At 32.7% G+C, this 21793-nt stretch overlaps 2 protein-coding genes and 1 long non-coding RNA gene across 4 annotated transcripts in view; 1 reads left to right on the top strand and 2 right to left on the bottom strand.

Moving 5' to 3' along the window:
- Positions 1 to 21793, bottom strand: part of LOC147840776 (uncharacterized) — a 1215461-nt gene that overhangs the window by 341459 nt on the left and 852209 nt on the right. The gene's annotated exons all lie outside the window — the stretch shown is intronic.
- Positions 2472 to 5965, bottom strand: si:ch211-153b23.5. The gene is made up of 5 exons (NM_001386233.1): positions 5884 to 5965; positions 5318 to 5433; positions 4068 to 4239; positions 2963 to 3164; positions 2472 to 2838 (listed from the first exon to the last, which is right to left on the bottom strand). The coding sequence occupies exons 2-5, from the start codon at positions 5426 to 5428 to the stop codon at positions 2646 to 2648; spliced, it is 678 nt and encodes a 225-aa protein (NP_001373162.1). The 5' UTR covers positions 5429 to 5433; positions 5884 to 5965; the 3' UTR covers positions 2472 to 2645.
- si:ch211-153b23.4 lies at positions 6823 to 12877 on the top strand. Its single transcript, NM_001305473.2, has 9 exons — positions 6823 to 6902; positions 7252 to 7365; positions 8295 to 9968; positions 10512 to 10611; positions 10719 to 10867; positions 11668 to 11780; positions 11860 to 11949; positions 12033 to 12155; positions 12264 to 12877. Exons 1-9 carry the CDS (start codon positions 6848 to 6850, stop codon positions 12474 to 12476), a joined length of 2631 nt encoding a protein of 876 aa, NP_001292402.2. The 5' UTR covers positions 6823 to 6847; the 3' UTR covers positions 12477 to 12877.

Genomic DNA, 21793 nt, shown 5'->3' with positions numbered 1-21793 from the left:
GTGTGTTCGAATGAAAAATACAAACAATGTGATTTGTTTTTAACAGAAATATTCTGGAATCTAAAATGTTGAAAACAGCAGATTACTGGCAACCACTGCTGCCAGTATTTTGACATACATTTAACAGATATTTTACACAATAAGAGTTTGCTAATTAACACTCTGGGTGTTAAACATTTTAACACTTTCAAAAATGTTATTTTAACACTTATAGTGGTTCCCATATAAACACTGAGGGAGTGTTAATTTTAACTCTAAGGTAGTTAAATCTACCAAATCTAAAATTTGCAGTGTGAGATCAATAAAAAATACAGACTGTTGAATGTGTTTTAACAGAAATATTCTGTAAACTGAATGAATGTGAAAAACAGCAGATTACTGGCGACCACAGCTGCTGGTATTTTTCCGTAAAATCTAAAAATGAAAAAAAAGAAAGAAAAACAGCAAAACGGTTTTTGTGTCACCATTGTGGAGGATAATAGCGTCTCTGTTTAAGTCCAAGATGAACTGAAAATATTTGATGTTATGCTGCATCTTCTTTTGTGTAAAGGTAACTGTGTAGTTACTAATGCTGTCAAAATCAGTTTGCTACTTGCCATCACACATGAAAACATTATTGCATCTAAAGACTTTACATTTTTTGCACTAAGCTATGATTTTGTAAAATGAACATTGTATTAGTTCATGAAATATGGTTATTATTTGTAAATTTATACAGTTATATAAAACTTCCATGTTTTTCACAAAAAGGTTCTGGCAACTACAGCTGCTGGTATTTTTACGGAAATTTAACAGATATTTTACACAACAAGAGTTTGCTAATTAACACTCTCTTGGTGTTGACAATGTTAACACGTTCAAAAGTGTTATTTTTAACACTTATAGTGGTTCCCATATAAACTCTGAGGGAGTGTTAATTTTAACTCCAAGGTAGTTAAATCTACTATCTAAAATTTGCTGTGTAGGATTATACTGGCTTGGCTCAGGATGTCCTATCCTTGTGTTTTTTTTCTTACCTTCTCTTCCACCGCATATTAGATAATGACATATGCATGCATAAATTTGGGATGCATACAAAAGAGAAAAATGCATAAATACATATACCAAACACACTTAGGCTAAGTGTGACATGGTGGTCTGGGCCGAGCTGGCTTTTTAGTGCATCACAAATTAGCCGAGGGGTGGCATTTGAGCCGTGGGGCACCTCTTCTTGATGACAGACATCACTTGGAATGGGCAGAGTCTGACTTGTGCTGTCATCACGGAGGACCAGAGGCAGCCTTATTATTGTATTATTGCTTTATGTTACTATTATTTTCATCTTCCTAATCCCTCAACCTCCTTCTTTTATTATTATTATTATTATGAGTAGTATTAGTGTTAGTATGAGGAGTATTCTCCTCTTTTTTTGTGACAGTGTTATTTTTTGTTTGCTTACTTGTTTGTTTGTCATATATATATTTAACGGAGAGATTTTTTTCAACACATTTCTAAACAAAATATTGCTGGTTCGAGCCTAGGCTGTGTCAGTTGGCGTTTCTGTGTGGAGTTTGCATGTTCTCCCCGCGTTCGCGTTGGTTTCCTCCGGGTGCTCCGCTTTTCCCCACAGTCCAAAGACATGCTACAGGTGAATTGGGTAGGCTAAATTGTCTGTTGTGTATGAGTGTTTATGGAAGATAGGAAAGGCATCCGCTGTGTAAAACAAATCTGGATAAGTTATCGGTTCATTCTGCTGTGGCGACCCCAGATTAATAAAGGGACTAAGCCGGTAAAAAAATTAATGAATGAATGATTTAGTTCAGTTCAATAAGAATGTCACTGTTGAAGGACGGAATTCACAATATGTAAATATGTTACATTAAAAAAAAATTATTGCAAAGTGTTTCTTATAGATTTTATTTTTATTTTTTTGTAAATGGCTTTCGTGGTGACCATTTATTAGTACATATTGTTTTGTCACATATTTTACTTATCTTGGTTACCTTGGTCTTTACTTATATTGCTGCTACCCGCACCGTAACAAAGGTGCCTAACTATATTCAGTTTTAAAAGCACAGGACCAGCATTTTTTTTTTTTTTTGTATATAAAAAATGTGAAATGCACCACTTTCTCATTTCAATTAATTATGACCAATATTTTTTATTTTGATTTGGCTTTTTGTAGTTTACATAGCTTCAATCAATTAATATACAATATAAATGAGCAAGTACTGTAAGTCAGCCAGTTATTTGGAACAATATGTTTGTTGATTTGTTGTTTATTGTAACAAATGATTTATATAAAATGTATATAGTTTATCACATAAATTTAAAAAATAATTGCTTTTTTTGCAGTAAATTTAGAAATACTTCAACATGTGTGGTTTGTGGGGGTAGGGTGCCAATCTAAATGCAAGATGGAAGAAGTGAAATACTTATTGAGCTTGTCTATAATCATATGAATGAAATACGAAATTCAATAAACAAAGAAATGCATAGATTCAAGTCAGTTTTATTGATAATAGGTTACCTCAAAAACACAGTTTTACTTGAAATTGTTGCAGTATGTAACCTATATTCAATTCTCCTTGATCAAATGACAACATTTTCTGGTTGAAATAAATATGCATATTATTGTAATATTTGAACAATGTCACATAACAGAGTTAGGCTAGTTTGAGAACATCTGCTACCATCAGTTCCAGGCCATCAAAAATCTCATGGATGGGAGCATTGCACATGAATGCACTTGTTGTCACCAGTTTGTTCTTGGTATCAACATGTACCTCGCCAACATGCTTATTGACATGTTTGCAGCCCAGTTCTGCCATGGATTGTGCCACTTGAGCATATGGCCACCTGCAGTTAAGAAAAAAATGACAACGCTTAGTACAAAAGCCTATTAATAAGTAACCACACACTTTTATTAAACCCTTTATCTGTTTCATGTGAACTATTATTCAAATAAATTGACCAAACTTACATTTTACACACTTTGTCATGACCGACGGTGAGCTCACATCCAGGAATAGCCTTCGCTGCCAGCACAGGGGAAATGCAGCAGAGACCAATGGGTTTTTTTGCCTGGTGGAAACCTTTAATGACCTTATCGATCTGAGGTGTGATGGAGTACTCTTTGCCTTTTGTGGCCCAGTCACTCAAATTTTTAGCCACTCCAAAACCCCCTGTATGGCACATGAAGAATTAACAGAATTAACAACTTAAATTTTTGTATTCTTTTAAAATAAATACGCTCATTGTGCTATAAAATATACTGCACATTTTAAAATAAAAATTAAAGTATAATATGAGTTTTTAAACTATGTTCTATTTAAATCCAACCCACTGATAAATCCAGCCTGATCTAACGAGAAAACGTAAGTATTTTACATTTTGTCAGTTTAGTGGCTAATTTGTACAAAATCGTACAAGGAATTGTACGATTTTAAAAAGGAGGCGAGGCACCTAACCCCACCCCTAAACCCAACCATAGTGCATTATCGCCCATAACCTTTTTGTTTTTTTTAATACCTTCATTAACCCAAAACAACCACCTACAGGCTTAATAGTTCAGAATATGTATTTTGAACCCCCCAAAAATCCTAAAATTGGTAATTGAGTGTTGTAAATATGTATGGATTAAGAGAGAGATGCTAGAACAAGATCCTTACAAAGGACGGCAAAGTTTGAAAATGGTCATTTCAGCTATGTAAATGTGTCTGTGCAGGCTTATTTGTTGGTCATTTCTCTGTGGACTCATTGATAAACTTGGTTTGACAAACCAAACCAAGCCTTATCTCCAGACAGCAATTTATGTAAAGTCACACATTAATGACATACAAGGCCTACTGGAGTTTATGCATCGATGACTAATCACTGACTAATCTGTCAACATAGCATGGACATTTGATGGGTTCCTATAAAAGAGGTGCCCAATGTTTAAAGTAGGATAAAATTAGTGAAGAATAATTTCTAAATAAATTCATATGTACGGTATACAGTTTTAACACATTAAGATCAGATTGTTCTGTTAGAGTATTTAGTCATTTATTTGTGGAGTTATATAATGTCATGGATGCTCTTATTACCTGGAATGATGAGTGCATCAAATGCACTGACATCTAGCTTGGCTAGATCTGTGACATCACCACGGGCGATGCGGGCACTCTCCTGCATCACGTTCCTCTTGTCTGCCACAGGTTTCCCTTCACAGTGGTTCACCACATGCATCATCTCAACATCAGGTGCAAATATTGTAACCTACACAGAAAGTTCAACATCGAAGCAAGGCATGAGGTGGTATTTATTTATTTATTTTTAATTGAATAATTAATATTTTTATATTTTAAAAAGTATCTTAAGCTTACTTACAGCTGCATATGATTTATAAGAAATATATAGTGAAACAGTAAGATATTATAGTTATTATAGATATTATAGTTCTGTCTGGGCAGTTTAATCTTTAAGAGTTATTTTTTTTAACATTAATAAAAATGTTATGTTAGAGTTTTCATCGGGTATGATTCTGCTTCTCAGTGTAAATTTGTCCCTCAGTAAATGTTCTACTTTTATAAATATTTGTGTTGTGCAACTATTTTTGTCTGATAAAATGTGATACACTATAATTCAAAATTCATCCCTTGTTCTTATTCATTCATTTATCTTATTTATTAGGGTATATATAGGCTTATTTATATATATGCAATTTATTTATGCAGTTGAAGTCAGAATTATTAGCCCCCTTCAAAAAATGTTCTTCTTTTTTTCAAAATATTTTCCAAATGATGTTTAACAGAGCAAGGAAATTTTCACAGTATGTCTGATCATATTTTTTCTTCTGGAGAAAGTCTTGTTTGTTTTATTTTTGTTAGAATAAAAGCTGTTTTAAATTTTTTTAAACACAATTTTAGGGACAAAATTATTAGCCCCTTTAAGATATTTTTTTCTCAATAACCTACAGAACAAACCCTCGTTATACAATAACTTGCCTAATTACCCTAACCTGTCTAGTTAACATAATTAACCTAGTTAAGCCTTTTAAATGTTACTTTAAACTGTATAGAAGTGTCTTGAAAAACATCTAGTCAAATATTATTTACTGTCATCATGATAAAGATAAAATGAATCAGTTATTAGAAATGAGTTATTAACTATTTTGTTTAGAAATGTGTTGAAAAAATCTCTCCGATAAACAGAAATTGAGGAAAAAAATAAACAAGCGATTTAATAATTCTGACTTCAACTGTATGTGTGTGTGTGTGTGTGTGTGTGTGTGTGAGAGAGAGAGAGAGAGAGAGAGAGAGAGAGAGAGGGAGAGAGAGAGAGAAAGAGACATTACCTCTGCACCTGCTCGACTGAGATGTACCATAATGGCTGATGCCTCATGAACTTCTGTGCCATCATACACGCCACAGCCAGACAGAACTAATGCAACACTCTTCTTTGCCATCTTATCTGTTACATTAAACACAATACAGAAGTTTGCCATTCATGCTGGTCTTTTAAGGTACAGTATTCATTTAGAATATATACATTTCACGACACTCTATAAAAAAATGAAAGAAAAGCAAAGACAACAACAGGTGCCAACTCCTGACACGCTGCTTTAAATATTTATGGTAATGACACCTCCAGAGAGTTTTACCCAGGTAACGCACGATCACAGCTGTTTCCAGGGAACAGGTCAACATGTTTTGAACCCGATAAAACCTCACGTATTAGGAAATCATTTCTACAGTTGCAAAATTATGGTTACACTAACTGTAGCATTAAAGAACAACTAGAACATATACTGGAAATTATGTTTAAATTTAGACTTTAAACATGATTTTACCGTTTTTAAAAATCTGAAACTTTTAGGTTCAAGTCTACAAATGCCGTTGTGAAATTAAATGCAGAACCTACCTCGTTAAAGTAGTTGACTTTACAGTGAAGTGCGCTCTTTTCCTGAAGGTTGCTTTCACCACTCAAAGATGAGCAAGACTGTATTCTACTTATATTCTTGAAAAGCTGAACCGCCCATGAAGGCGTGTTAAAAAGTTAAGGACACACCCGTGAGCGCTTTCTGGAAGGAAATAAAAAAAAAAACTATTGTCCCCGTTCAAACAGGTCGCGCATACCGCTTAGTCATGCCCTCCTTTCTGAGCTCATCTATTTTTATATTGGTGCACATTAACTGATTGTACGTTTCTTATAAATGAAATCATTAAGTTTGGAGTTGAAGGTTGTGAAACTAGCAGACTGTCTTTATTCAATCATTGGATTGAATGTGTGTCATCTGTGGACAAATTAATCCGTTTTCTTTGACTTTTTTTTATCGACTTTTAAAGATTATTGTCACAGATAGACTTCCACGCATATATCAGGCAGGTGTCTAAGTAAACCACTATTTTCCATGTATTATTATTATTATTTTGCATCCAGTTGTATGCTTTTTCGTTTGTCTCTAATTAAAAATGATTTACGATTTCTTTTGCAAAATAAAATTAATAATAATTTTAACAATAATATTATTAACAACAACAACAATAAATAGGCCTATAATTTTAATTAAAATAATAATCATAATAATTATAATATAATTTAAAAGATAATCAGCAAGTTATATTATAGGCTACGTTTGAATTAATAATAAAAAAGGCTACTAAAAACACCAGTTTGCTTAAATCAGAACAGGTTTAAATGTGTTAAATAACTCAAATTATATATTTATTACATGAATTCATTTAGGAAAATGTTTCTAGTTGGCTATACCAGGAAAGAAGGAAATAAAGGGCATTTTTAGAAAGGGCGTATCTGACATCACTATGCATAACGTCAGCAGTGTGTATAAAGCTAAGCGAGAGAGTGAAGAGCGTCAAAAGTGAGGATGGCGGAGACTGAATCATTACACTTATCCATTGGCATTCTGGGGATATCTGGGGGTAGGTTTCTGAAAAAAAAGAAGAAAGTTGTGATTTTTTGATTAGTTGTTTATTTCGAAAGATTTTTAAAACAATTAAAACTGCTATTTAGCCTTTTTAAAGTAAAAAAAATTTTTTTTTGCTATGTAACTTTATTTTAAAATGCACAAAATTATTGTAAATGTTTTACACTTTGAAATATATTATTGCGTATTGTAATACTTAGTTTATTGTGTGTATATTCTTAGTATATTATGTATTTATTATATTACAGACCTGAATAATTATAATTATATATAATTACTTAATATTATAATTACTTGAATATCGAATTGTGCTTATAATAATAATGATGATAATGTTCTGATAGGTTCGTTGTTGTTACTGGTGAACAACTATGCGAGCTCTCCAGACAAATCCCTGATCAAAGACACAGCTTTAGGAATTCTGCTCCTCATATTTGCTTCTCTGCTGGCTTATTCAGGTACTGTATGTGTTTCACATTCACTATTTGATGGCAATAAACCACATAAGATTTTATATACAAAAAAAAAAAAAATCTTTATCGTATTTAAATCAGAGAGTAACATATTGTGGCGATTATTAATTTATTTACAAAAATGCTATTAACATATAAACACTTAATATTTTTAACAAAAATATTGTTACCATATTATTCATGAAAAAGCAACACATTTATATTTATTATATATTTATATATTTATATAATATTGTTGCAATATATTTGCACTTAAAGTCTGTATGATGGTGGTGGGGTTGGGGGGTGGTTTGTTTGTTATTTTTGTCAGTTATTTTTCTGGTAGTGGAAATGCCTCAAAAATTAAACACTTAATCTTCAAACTTTTTATGGTGCTCTTTTTTTTCTTTTCTTTTTTTAAATATTTCCCAAATGATGTTTAACAGAGCGAGGTAATTTTTACAGTATGTCTGATACAATTTTTTTATGGAAAAAGTTTTGTTTCGGCTAAAATAAAAGCAGGTTTTTTATATTAAACACTATTTTGAGGACTAAATAATTAGCCCCTTTAAGCAATTTTTTAAATTAGTCTACAGAACAAACCATCGTTATACAATAACTTGCCTAATAACCCTAACCTGCCTAGTTAACCTAATTAACCTAGTTAAGCCTTTATACGTCACTTTAAGCTGTATTAAAGTGTCTTGAAAAATATCTAGTAAAATATTATTTACTGACATTATGGCAAAAATAAAATAAATCAGTTATTAGATATGAGATATTTAAACTATTATGTTTAGAAATATGTTGAAAAAAATTATCTTTCCTTTAAACAGACATTGGGGAAAAAAATTAACGGGGGCTAATAATTCAGGGGGGCTAATAAAACTGTTTGTCCTCTATGTAAATGTCTTTTTTCTTATTCTTTCTCTTAGGTTTACGACGCAGCAAGACCCACAATGTACTCTTTGGTAGTTTGTGCCTGACAGTGTCTGCCTTATGGTGTGGTTCAGGTTTAGTTTACATACTTGCAGGTGAAAATATAATAAATGGCCAAAAAGGACTGAGAGATGCTATGGTGCCGGGCCTTGCAGCTTTCACACTGGCACTGCTTGTTATTTGTATTGTGGCTGTTGTGTGTCATGAGGTTGTCCTGTCATTCATTGCCCTTACCATATGTTTAGCTTGTGCCCACCAGATTGCTGGCCTTGCAGATCTGGCCTTCGGAAAGGCAGCTACTGCCGTCTGCTATCTGCTGGTCTGTATTGTGGGTGCATACTTTGGAAGTGGTCGCTTGTTGTCTTATATTACCAAAAGAAAGATTCAGCTACCCGGAACATTTAACAAAGATAACAAACAGTTACAGGGTCGATATGCCAACGCTGTTGTGATAATTGGGATAATCATGAATTTGTTGTCAGCTAGTGTGCTAGCCTGTGTTCTGCTTGGTGTTGTCCCTGCTCTTTTCTCTGGTCATGTGCCATGGCTGTGGACCGCTGGTGTCTTTCAGCTGTGTGTGTGTGTTCAGAGCTATAGATTCATGGACCACATGGCAGCTACTTTTTATGGCTTCACATCGATTCTGCATTTCACTGAAGGATACACTGCGTTAGTAGTGCACCTAACAAACCAGGTTCCTTATTCTCCAGTGCCTTTTCCAGTTGTATTCTCTGTGCTGTTTTTCATTCTGGCTTTGTTTAGCTTGCAGGGAGGATTTGTCAATACTATTTACCAACTGTTCTTTGTTGCATACTGTATTGCAGTTGCATCTGAACCCCAGAGCTTCTTTCAGAGAGGAACGCAAGGTGTTCAGGCTGCCATTTTTGTCATGTCTTCTTTTGTGCTTTTTGTTACCCTTTATAACATGGCATCCCCAAGTAAGATACCTACAGGTGCAGGTTTTATTAAGAACCTGTTTAGTCGCAGTAATAAATTTGTCCTACATACCCATGATAAAAATCGGCATGCTCCCTATCTGGGCTATTCCAAATATGCAGATGCTGAAGTGTTGGGCCATGCCTGCAGTGTCCTGGCTGCCTTTTCAATTACAGCCTCACTTTCTAGTGGAAACCCCTTAGCCCTTCTCATCCTACCTTGGACAGTAGTTTCTGGTGGTGTGTTGCACTTAATATGTGGTTCTGTTGCCTTTGCTCGAGGAAAGACCCTAGAGAGCACGACTTTCGTTCTTTATGGTATCATGTGGACAGTGTGGGGACTGACACGCTTTGGCGGCCTCTATGGTGATGTGCGTGGCCTACACCTAGCAGTAGGAATCATCAGTTTCATGCTCTTCAACGTATTAGTGACAGCTGGGTCGATGTTTCTCAGCAAGGCTTGGTTTATCTATACATTCACTTTCCAGCTCATCCTTATTAGCTTCTTACTGGATGCAGTGGGTGCACTGCCCTATGGTTATGATATTGGTGTGACCATAATAGTTGGGCTTGTCAGCTTCTATATGTTTTTGGCCAGCATTTTCAACTCCACCTTTAAAAGTCCACAATTACCACTTGGGGATCCATTCATCAAGCTGAGTGGCTTTGGAGGAGGCAAAGACAGTTGCCCTCACCTCACAGCAAGGAAGTCCACATCAGTTCATCAGATTGCAGGTCAGTAAGTATAGCAAAAACTGAACCAGAGTCGTGGAAAGTTACTTTTAAAAGTAATATTTTACACTCTTACGCACTGCCAAGTAAAAAAAACAACACTTGCTTAAAATGTAATTGAGTTAGTTTTTTAACTCAAGATTTGAATAAATTACTTTTAAAAGTAACTTTCACAAATACTGATTTACACTAGACCAGAGGTCACCAATATTGGTCCTGGAGGGCTGGTGTTCCTGCACGGTTTAGATTCAACTTGCCTCAATACACCTGCCTGAATGTTTCAAGTATACAGTATCTACCTTGATTAGCTTGTTCAGGTGTGTTTAATTAGGGTTGGAGTTAAAATCTGCCTGACACCGGCCCTCCAGGAACAAGTTTGGTGACCCCTGCTGTAGACCTTAGTCAGGAAATATGGCATACATTACACTTTACATGCTCTGTATGAAGTTAAGTCATTTCCAAACCCCTGACTAATATCTATTGGCAAACCTGTTTGCATATACGTGAATGTGTTTAACCAATACATTTCCCATTATTTTATTACAGAGATCATGAAGAATGGGGGAATTTGTGGAATGCCCACAGACACTGTCTATGTTCTTGTGGCAGCCTGTAATCGCCCACAAGCTGTTGAAAAGGCATATAGGTGAAATATAATTTCCCTGTTGTTATTTTAAGCCCAAACTTTAAGAAGAATATTTAGATGTGGTTGCTCCAACGTTGTCACTAACCATATGATCACACATTTTCTAGTGTAAAGAAGCAGGCCAAAGAAAGACCCATGTCCTTATGGGTTGCATCAATAAAGCAGTTGGAGCCAGTCAGAAAACAGATCAGCCCTATTTTATGGGACTTTATGGAAGCTGCTTGGCCATCTTCCATTAGCTTGGTTATAGCTAGAGGTAAGTAGTGTGATTTTCACACTGAATCTGATATTTTTTTTACAAAATGATGTAGAATTGCAACATAGGCTCAAATCTTAGCCCTATTTACATTTCTGGAGATCGCACATTATGTAGCCAGAGCCACATATGGCTGCATTTCGTCTTTAAAACGAATGCTACGGGGGTATGACACACCGTTCCTTTTCGCACATCACAGCTGACCGCTTACCTCCTTATGGAGGCTTTTCCACTGTTACCAGTTTGTCCAGTGGTCTGACACATAAGTTTACAGACTTGAGACGCAGAGCATAGTTGACCACGACAATGGGGTTCTAGTCTGCTGAAAACGATACCAGTCCGCAGGTAAGACAAAAACCAAAGCCAAAAAAATAGGTAATAATAGTAAATAACAATGTGAAAATTTGGTAAAATCTGAAAATGTGGTAAAAATTAGGTTGTTGTAATGACATTTCTTTTTCAAGATTGCTTTTGAAAACACTGCGGTTGGGTTAAGGGAAGGGGGTGGGCGGGCCAATCAGTGCTTTTTAAAACACGGTTGGTTAGGTTTAGAGAAGGGGGTGGGTGGGGGAATTGGTCGGTTGGTCAGTCAGTCAGTCAACCGAAAAGAACAGCTGGCGCGATTTGAGATCTGAAAAAGTGTACCCAGCAACCTCTGGCGGATTTGCGAAAAACAAAAACTGCAAAAAAACATAGCTCTTGGGACATATTTTGCTCTCTCCAGAAATGTATATAGGGGTACGTGATCAGAATGAGCTTGGATTGTAGAATTTAATTGATATTTCATTTTTTAATCTTAGCGCCATGGATGGAATTCTTTGGACTGGGTGACTCATCAAAATATATTGGCACACCGCAGAGTATAGCCATCAGAAACCCAGACTGCACTGTTGCTACACACCTTATAAATGCAGTAGGTGGTGTTATAGTTTGCTAATATTGGGTTTTGTAATAGCAAGGTGCAGTATAAATCATGCATTCTTGTTTTAAAGGTGGGTCCCATTGCAGTCACATCAGCCAACCCAACTGGTGAGGCTGATACTACCCATCATAACCAAGTTTATGCAAAACTTGGTGACAAGGTACGAAAGTGGTGTACTTTTTGATAAGATAAATAAACAAATAAACACTAGAGGATTAAAATATCATTGCCTATAATTTACAGGTAGATGGAGTGCTTTGTGATGGGCCGTCACCAGAGAACATTGCTTCCACAGTAGTAGACTGCACCAAAATCGAGAGTGGCCAGATTGGATTTTTCCGTGTTGGTCTAATTCCCAAATCTAAGGTAGCATGACATAATATAACATAACAAAAACACAAGGTGATCATAAATGTTTATAAACGCCAACTACCTGGAGTTAACAGCAAATCTACATGTTGTGGTTTTCCAAAGGTTCTTCAGATCTTTGAGGAGATTCAGAAGAAGCATTTGCACGGTGAACTGAATAGCGCTTTTGAGACAGATATTGCAGATCCTCAAAGAGATCTTGCGGACTCTCAGACGAGCTTGTCAGACTCTGGGTGTGATCATGTGACACCTGTGGAATCAGAGAGCTCTTTGGACTTCAGCCAAGATGACCATACGGAGCAAGATGAGACTTTATAGATGCTTTCAAACTCTTAAAGTGTTATGTCTTATAATCATTGGATGTGCTTATTTTGAATTGTACACTACAGCTGTTAACCTAACAGCAGATATTTCAGAGAAATTAGTCAAGAAACAAGAAAATTGCACAGGTTTATCAATAATCTTTGTAATTATTTGATTGAAAATAAAAGATGTACATAGGGCTAAATGCTGTATAAGTAGATGTAAATAATATATTTCTTACTGTGTCTGTGTCTGTGTTGGCCATTATGGTACTAGTGAATACTTTTCTACTTATTGTTTGTAAAATATTATACTGTAAAATTGTGTAAATTATTAATGCTGTATAAATGTGTTATTTTATTTTTGTTTTTGTTTTGAGCCTTGTATAAACATTGAAAAGATTCATGCTTACAGTGTTTACCTGAGTTATATTTGAAGTCATGCTGAGAACAGTAAAAGCCATATTCATTATTATATTATTTATGGTTTGCAATGCTATGCTAATACAGACAATACCAGCCAAATAAAGACATACTCAAATGCTGTGAAATTAGCACTGGTTAGGAAGGGGTCTCCTATATCTGAAGCTATTAATTTTTTTTTTTTTTTAATGTGTATTTAAAGCCAAAAGAAAATGAATGAATGGTTGTTTATTTTAATTTATTCTTTGTTTTGACACTTTTTTTTTAAATATTTCGGTCATCAATGAATGACAAAGGAGCATAAAAATCAATGTATAGTTGAAGTCAAAATTATTAGCCCCCTTTTAATTTTAATTTTCTTTTTTAAATATTTCCCAAATGATTTTTAACAGAGCAATGAAATTTTCAGAGTATGTCTGACAATATTTTTTCTTCTGGAGAAAGTCTTATTTGTTTTATTTCGGCTAGAATAAAAGCAGTTATTAATTTTTAAAAAAAACATTTTTGGGACATAATTATTAGCCCCTTTAAGCTATTTTTTTTCCCCGATAATCTACAGAACAAACCATCGTTATACAATAACTTGACAAATTACCCTAACCTGCCTAGTTCACCTTAATAACCTAGTTAAGCCTTTTAATGTCACTTAAAGCTGTATAGAAGTTTCTTGAAAAATATCTAGTCAAATATTATTTACTGTCATCATGGAAAAGATAAAAATAAATCATAATTATCGTTATTAGAAATAATTTTTTTTTTTTAAATAGTATGCTTAGAAATGTACTGAAACAATCTTCCCAGAACAGAACAGAAATTAGTGAAAAAACTAAACAGAGGCCCTAATAATTCAGGGGGGCTAATAATTCTGACTTCAACTGTATGTCTAAAATTACATGAATTAAAAATGGATGACTGCACACAATTAGCAAACAGTGCTCTGCATATATGAGTACACCCCCCCTCCCCCCAAAATCTCTCATTTAAATAATTTTTTTTTCTATACGATGCTTTACAATAATATATTTGTGCATATACATTATTTTATTCAGTACAGAAGCCAAATCTGGAGCTAATCTGACAAATTAACCTTTATAATGATTAAACAATTAGTAGCCCATATTTATATGTTAGGAAAAATATTTAACAAAAATTTTAAAATAAAATAGCAAAAATCAAGAGAAAAAAAAAAAATATATATATATATATATATATATATATATATATATATATATATATATATATATATATATATATATATATATATATATATATTTAAATGTAATTTCTAAGTTTTTTTGCAGTATTTTCCATAAATTTAAATCTTTCCTTTTCAAAAGATGTTCTGTAACTAAAACATTAAAAGTATTATTTGAATAAATTTTTCTGTTGTTTTATTCAAATGTAAATTGCCCGTATTCACTGAGAAATGGATGAAAAAAAGTGGTTTACTCATTTATGCTGTGCATTGTATATGTTTTGATGAAAAGTGATTTTGAAAGTGCTTGACTTTGTTGAAATCATCACTTTCCTCTCTTAGACTGCTTGAAACCTGTAGACTTCAATCACATCTATCTTTATAATATACTGATAAAAATGATTCTGCAATGCAGGAAATGTTACAATAATAAATAATGGGAATAATGGGTAAGTTCTATATCAATTCTTTCGAAAAAAAAAAAAAAAAGTAAAACCACTCAGCTTTTTTTAAACATACAGTTGAAGTCAAAATTGAAATTAAAAACTGATTTTATTTTATGAACAATGTTTTAGAAATAAAACAAATAAGACTTCCTCCAGATATAAAAAATATTATGGTAAATACTGTGGAAAAATATTTGATCTGTTAAACATCATTTGGGAAATATTAAAAAAAAAAAAATTTCACAGGAGGGCTAATTATTTTGACGTCAAATGTATGTCTCTGGAGTACCGAGGTCTTTTTAATGACAGCTGGGGTTAATTTTTTACTCAAAATGGTCCATTGGTATTTAAAAAGCATAGACTTACCGTCATTGCGTACTGAACATTGAGATCTCTGTTTTCTGTTGGGTCACTCTTTACCTTTTATAGATCTTACAGAGTGTAATTAACTAAATAAATACTGTTACTTCCTTAAAAGTTTAAAATTTAGTATGATCCTACTAAAATTTAGTATGATAATCTTCAAGCAATGACTTTGAGCAGGCTTTTTAGATTGCAAACAGTTTTCTACACTAAATGATTCATGGCTTAAAAAAAAGGCTGAAGCTTGTTTTTATCTTGTTCTGGTCAAATTGTACAGTTAAGTTACATTAGTTATAATGTTAGACAATGTGTTTAATAACATGATCTAAATATGAACAATACATTTATCAAATTTTTTAATCATGTTCTTCGAAATATACTAATAGATTATTAAAATCCAAAGTTGGTTAACATTAGTTAATGCACTGTGAGTTAATCAACTCATGAAACACTTGGCTTTCAAGGCATATTTTTTTCTAGGACATTACATTTATGTTTTTCTGTGTTTGTATATGGACAAAAAAAAAAAAAAAAAAAAAAATATATATATATATATATATATATATATATATATATATATATATATATATATATATATATATATATATATATATATATATATATATTGAACACAATACAATTTTTTTCTCATGACTTCGCAATGTAGATCTTTTTACATTTTTAAGCATGAAACGTCCCCTTTTACTACAGTAAAGTCCAATAAGTCTTCTTTCTAATGATACATAATTTGTGTTTGTAGCTCACTGGGATCAAGAACTGTTACTATTTATAGTGAGGAATGTTTAAATCAATTTAACAATGTGCTTGACAGTGTAATGTGCAACGAACAACTGTGTTTTCAATAACTAACATTAACAAAGATGGAAAAACATACTGTAATTAATGTATTTTAACAGTTTGTTCATTTTAGTACATTATCTATAACTTATTTTTATTAATGGAATCTTTATGTGAAGTATTAAGAGCATATGTTTTATGCTTTTAATCTGATGAAAAAAAATCACAATTTCAAATATATATATAATAAAAATAATATTCATTCAATTATTTTCCTTCAGCTTAGTCCCTGATTTATCAGGGTTCACTACAGTGGAATGAACCACCAATTATTATTCCAGCATATGTTTGGAATAGTTACTGTATTTTCTGGAAAATAAAGTATAAAAAATAATAATATAAAAAAATTGATTCTGGATTTTTTGAAAATGACTTAAAAATATGTTCCTGACATCAATTTAAAACACTGCCTGATAACAGTCACTTTTATTATGTACCAATTATGTATCTTTTTTACTGACTTTGATTCTGCCAACAATGTATGAGAATTTTTCATTCATTCATTTTATTTTCAGCTTAGTCCCTTTATTAATCCGAGGTCGCCACAGCGGAATGAACCCCCAACTTATCCAGCTATTTTTTACGCAGCGGATACCCTTCCAGTCGCAACCCATCTCTGGGAAACATCCACACACACATTCACACACCCATTCATACACTACGAACAATTTAGCCTACCCAATTCATCTGTACCGCATGTCTTTGGACTGTGGGGGAAACCGGAGCACCTGGAGGAAACCCACGCAAAGGCAGGGAGAAATGAGAATTTTTAATTTAAATAAATATTATGAGCATTATCACCTTTCTCTTGATTTTCCTAGGGTTTTTTAACCTTTAATGGATAGAACAGTGAATTGAGAGGAAATCATGAGAAGAGAGGAATGATCGGCAAAGGACCTTGAGTTAGGAATTTGGGTCACTGTGAGCACCTTGATGCTATATCTTTACCTGGGAATTATAAGGTTGTATCTGCGTTCTGAATGATTTCAAGATGTTGAGCTTCAAACTTTTTGCATTCCATAGCAAGCAGTATGAGTGTAACATTTAAAAAAAATAAAAAGTCTTAAAATGTTAACAACTTATTTAAAAACTCCCATAATGTAAATAAGTTGTTATTTAAAAAGTATATGTTAGTAATTAAATTTTCACAAAAATGCCAGATAGAACCTTATAATTCTAAGGTGACGATATGTCACCTTAGAAGAAGCACACTAAACCACTAGGCTGGAGGCGCCAACGTCAGACCCTTTTTTGTTTCAATTTAACTTGTTTTAATAACTTCTATCAGCACTGAAGCTAGTGATAAATGATTCATTTTTATTTTGTTGAATGTTTAATTATTGGTTATTTTTTCACCCCATTAACCCTGACATGACATACATTTGCATTAAGTGCACAAAGATAATTCTGTTTTATTTTAGGATTTCTTCCTGCAGTCTACTTCCTTCATTCTTATGACAAATTATTTAACAATGAAACCAGAAAAAAAAAACAATGTAAGCTGAGCGATGATTATGCTTAGCTGTAGAAAAATGTGGATAGATCAGATGGAAAGCATGCATTGTCATGCGGGCAAAATTTCAAAATAATTTCTTAGTTATGACATTCAAGCTTTTTTCAAGGAACCGGGAACTACGGTGTTATGTAATCTACCTTTTCTAATGTTTGATATTGAACAGTCACTTCTATATTGAGTCTTAAGATATTAACATCCGTTAGACAAAAAACGTAACATTTGTTAGTGTTAGTTAATTCATTAACAAAGACATTTATTAGTTTATGTTATTTTATATAACATGATGAATGTAAAGAAATACACGCTTTGATTTAATTTATTTATTAGTGAAGTCACAAACTTTAAAACTTTTTTTCTTTACAAGTATGTTTATTTAAACTTTGTGCAACTAAATAAAGCAATGCATTCATGATTAGCTTGTCAGGTTTAATGACTTTACAAGGATAAACAGATGAATAATAAAAGTCAGGATAAACAAATATATTAGTAAAAGTAAAAGCTAGAATTAAGATGAATAATTCCTTTAGATTTATATATTTTTATGTCTTACTTGTTTACTAATGTATTCAAGAAATCAAATATTACAAAGCGATCCCATTAAATTTTGTTATATATTTTTTTTTCTTTTTTTTCCTTTTTTTTTCTTAATATATTACTAAAATATCTTTTTGTCTTTTTTTATTTTGATGAAATGGGCAGCACAGTGGCTCAGTGATTAGCACTGTCACCTCACAGCAAGATGGTTTCTGGTTCTCCCCGTGTTTGCGTGGGTTTCCTCCAGGTGCTCTGGTTTCCCCCACAGTCCAAAGACATGCGCTATAGGTGAACTGGATGGCCGTAATATGAGTGAGTGTGTGTGTGTGTGTGTGTGTGTGTGTGTGTGTGTGTGTGTGTGTGTGTGTGTGTGTGTGTGTGTGTGTGTGTGGGAGTTTCCTAGTACTGGGTTGGGGCTGGAAAGGCATCCATTGTGTAAAACATATGCCAGAAAAGTTGGTGGTTTATTCCTCTGTGGTGATGTCTGAAATTGAGACCAAGCTAGAGGAAAATGAATGAATGAAAAATTAAAGCAATATGTTCATTATTAGCTCATGTATTGTCAGGTTAAATGACTATTATAAAACAATAAGACTTTAGATATTTTCAAGACCACTTTACAAGGATGAACAGGTGAATAATAAAAGTCGGTATAAGCAAATAAGTAAAGCTAAAATTAAGAATAATAATTCATTTAAAAATGTCAAACTAATTTTTACTTGTTACAGTAATGTAGTTATTTGATTTGTTATCATCTTATATTATTTATTCATGTCATTGATACTTTAAATTTATAGATAAATCATGTTTGGTAATAATAATAATAGCTCCCAAATACATCGTAAAATATGAACTATTGAATCAACGGGTTACTTGTTTATTATATTTTAATATTCAAATATATACTTGAATTTCTTTTATTATTATTATTATTATTATTATTTAATTTAGATTTTTATTTTCTTTGAGACCTTTGAGCTGAATCAGGTCAGGTGTGTTTTTATAAAGCAAAGATTCATTTATACAAATTTTAAAAATAAAATGTATTTTCAATTATTTAAATAATTATTTAATTGTTTGAATTATTAAGTTTAAGTTTTTTTAATGTATAACATACATTTAATTTGCCTTTATTTCAGGTATTTTCTGGAAGGAAATCTTTTTAGGGGCCTTGTTTCCGTGTTCTCAAACTAAAATGAGGAACTAATCTTAATGTTAATTATAGACTAATGTTATAGCAACAGTAAACTTACCGTACAGATTTTTAGATTCGCTTTGTTTTCATTTACGGTTTGATTGACAGGAAGTCAAATGGACCGTGGGTCGGATTTCACCTGAAGGAAGTAAAAAGCTTTTAAAATAAGCACTTTAACCAATGACTCATTGTTTTCAAACATGCCAATACATAAGTTAAACAAAAGCCCTGATGAGGTGAATGACGACAGCATCTCTTGCATAAAGAAACTTCTTTCCAGGAACTCGCAGTGAAAATGCAAGACTGATGTGTCAGGTTGTTTAAGTGTTGATTTTTCATGTGGTGTTTTTTGAGGAGGTCAACCAATGACCCTGCCCTGCCCGTTTATTTGCTTGCAGTCTATGATGAGCACAACCTGTTCTTTGAATTCTCAGATTCTGTCATGATGTCTCATGCAATTGGCAGAACGTCCTAGAGCATCCTGTTTACAGTGGTTTGACTCTGAGAGTGTGTTCACAGTGCAGTTTGGGTTACCATAGCCCTCATTTTCCACACCATATCAGTGACTAAGAGAGTATTGTGTGCTAGAAACTGCTATAGTCCTAGTTGGCAACTTTTCCTTATGGTGTCGAGGATTCCGTGTGATTGTGAAAGCTGAGAGAAGCTTGGCCTCTGTAACCCAAGCTCCATAGTGGGACAGGTGTCTGGAGTGTAGGGTGTTTACAGTAAAGGGACACATAAAAAGAGGTATCTGGTTTGAAACAGCATACTTTGCTTTTATTGTCTGAAAAACGTGAGGAGAAATAACAAAAGAATATCTGGTTGGAAATTCCATCCATGGAGACAGACTGGATGACAATTACAGTAAAAAACTGCCATTAATAGAAAGCAGTTATGATGCTTTGAGCAATTATGTTTAATCAGAGTGATTATTTTTAATCAGCAAAGTGTCTATTATAATAGAACAGAGCGTAACCTAGGAATTATAATTGAATTGATTAGGGTTGAGATTGTTTTTTTTTAGATTATGAAAAGGAAATAATGAATCACATAAGTACCATGTACTGTAACAAAAAAAAAAAAAAAACTAATTTTACAGAATATATCCCTAAATTTTTAACAGTAAATTTTTGTAATTTAAAATTTTATATATATGTATTAAAATTATATTATATGTAGAACTTAGTAACATGACAAACAATCTCTCTAAATTCACAGTTTGACTTTCATTTTAGATACTTTATCATTAAAGACAAATTACTGACATTTTTGTTTTTTATACAGGGAAATTACAGTATTATTTATACAGTATTTTTTCTGTTATTTTAAATTATATTCAAAAATCCGTAAAAATTACAAACAATATCTGTAAATTAACAGCTTGACAGTTATTTTATGTACTTTATAAGTAATGACAAATTAAAGCAATTTGTCTGTTTTATACAATAAAATTGCCGTATTATTTATACAGTGTTTTTTCCTGTTTTTTTAAGTACATTTAAAATGACGTAAAATGAAAGTAATAAATTTTAATTACTTGCTCTGTAAAAAAAAATAAAAAATTGTAAAAAAAAATGTCAAATTACTGGCAGCTACGGCTGCCAAAAAAAAAAACATAAAATTATGGTAAAATTTCTTTGTTGAAATAAAGTTCAAAAAATAATAAATCTAGAGATATTCTCATTAAAATGTTTACAGAAAACCACTGTTATTTTTCAGACTTTTCCTAGATTATTACGATCAAATACGTTCAATAAAGTTATACACTAAGTGCGCTCACATGCACCTGTTCCGGATTCCGCTGATTGCACACACACAGTCGGAGGATCTTTATGAACTGATTACAGGCACTTTAAAAGCAGCATAGACCAATTGCTTAGTCTTGTTATACTGTTACTAAGAACATTATGACGCGTTTCTCTTCTTTTGCCTTGCCTTGCTTTGTTTGTTAATTGTTTACATTGTTTGCTACCGGGACTGACCATTTGCCTGTTATTTGACCATGACTCTGGATTCCCAGCATAATGTTACATCTGTTTGCCCCTGTGTTGACTGTTGTTTGCCTGACCATCTCTGTGTAATAAACCTGCATTTGGATCTGCACTCCTTTCTCAGCGTCCCATTCACGTTACAGTTCCATTTCATTTAAGATTTGGAACTGATCCATTCCATATAACTCAAACATGTTTTACATAAATACTATTCATTAAAATGCAACAACTGTAATTTTAAAGTTGAGAATTTTAATCAGTTGTATTTCGTTTGTTGTTTTTTCCAAAATTTTTTGATCCAAAATAAAACTATTAAATTATGATCATGAGCATGTCTTGGCATGTTATTGGCATGTTATTAAAGGTGTTAATGATTTAGGGAAAATTCTTTTAAATAAAATAGTTTTCTCTTGAACTTTTAGTGCAGTCACTTTATTGATGGTGTTTGATCATAATAATCTAAAGTCTGTATAATAACAGTGTTTCTTTGTAAAACTCTTAGCATGTAACTTTATGGAACAGATTTGATCGTAATAATCTAGGAACAGTCTGTAAAATAACATTGTTTTTCAGTAAACATTTGAATGAAAATATCTGTAGATTTATTATTTTTTACACTTTATTTCAACAAAGACATTTTACCATAATTTTATGGTTTTTGTTTGGCAGCCGTAGCTGCCAGTCATTTGACCTTTTTTTTTACGATTTTATTTCTTACAGTGTGGCAATATGATAATGTTTTATAAATAGATTTCTGCCTAAAATATTTCCTTTGAATCTTGACACATCTTGACATACTTTCATAAGAGTTT

This window comes from Danio rerio, chromosome 14, assembly GCF_052040795.2.
Source record: "Danio rerio strain M-AB ecotype USA chromosome 14, GRCz13ab, whole genome shotgun sequence".
Lineage (NCBI taxonomy): Eukaryota > Metazoa > Chordata > Actinopteri > Cypriniformes > Danionidae > Danio > Danio rerio.
Note: the sequence above shows the minus strand (reverse complement) of the source record. Positions and strands in the feature narration are given on the sequence as shown.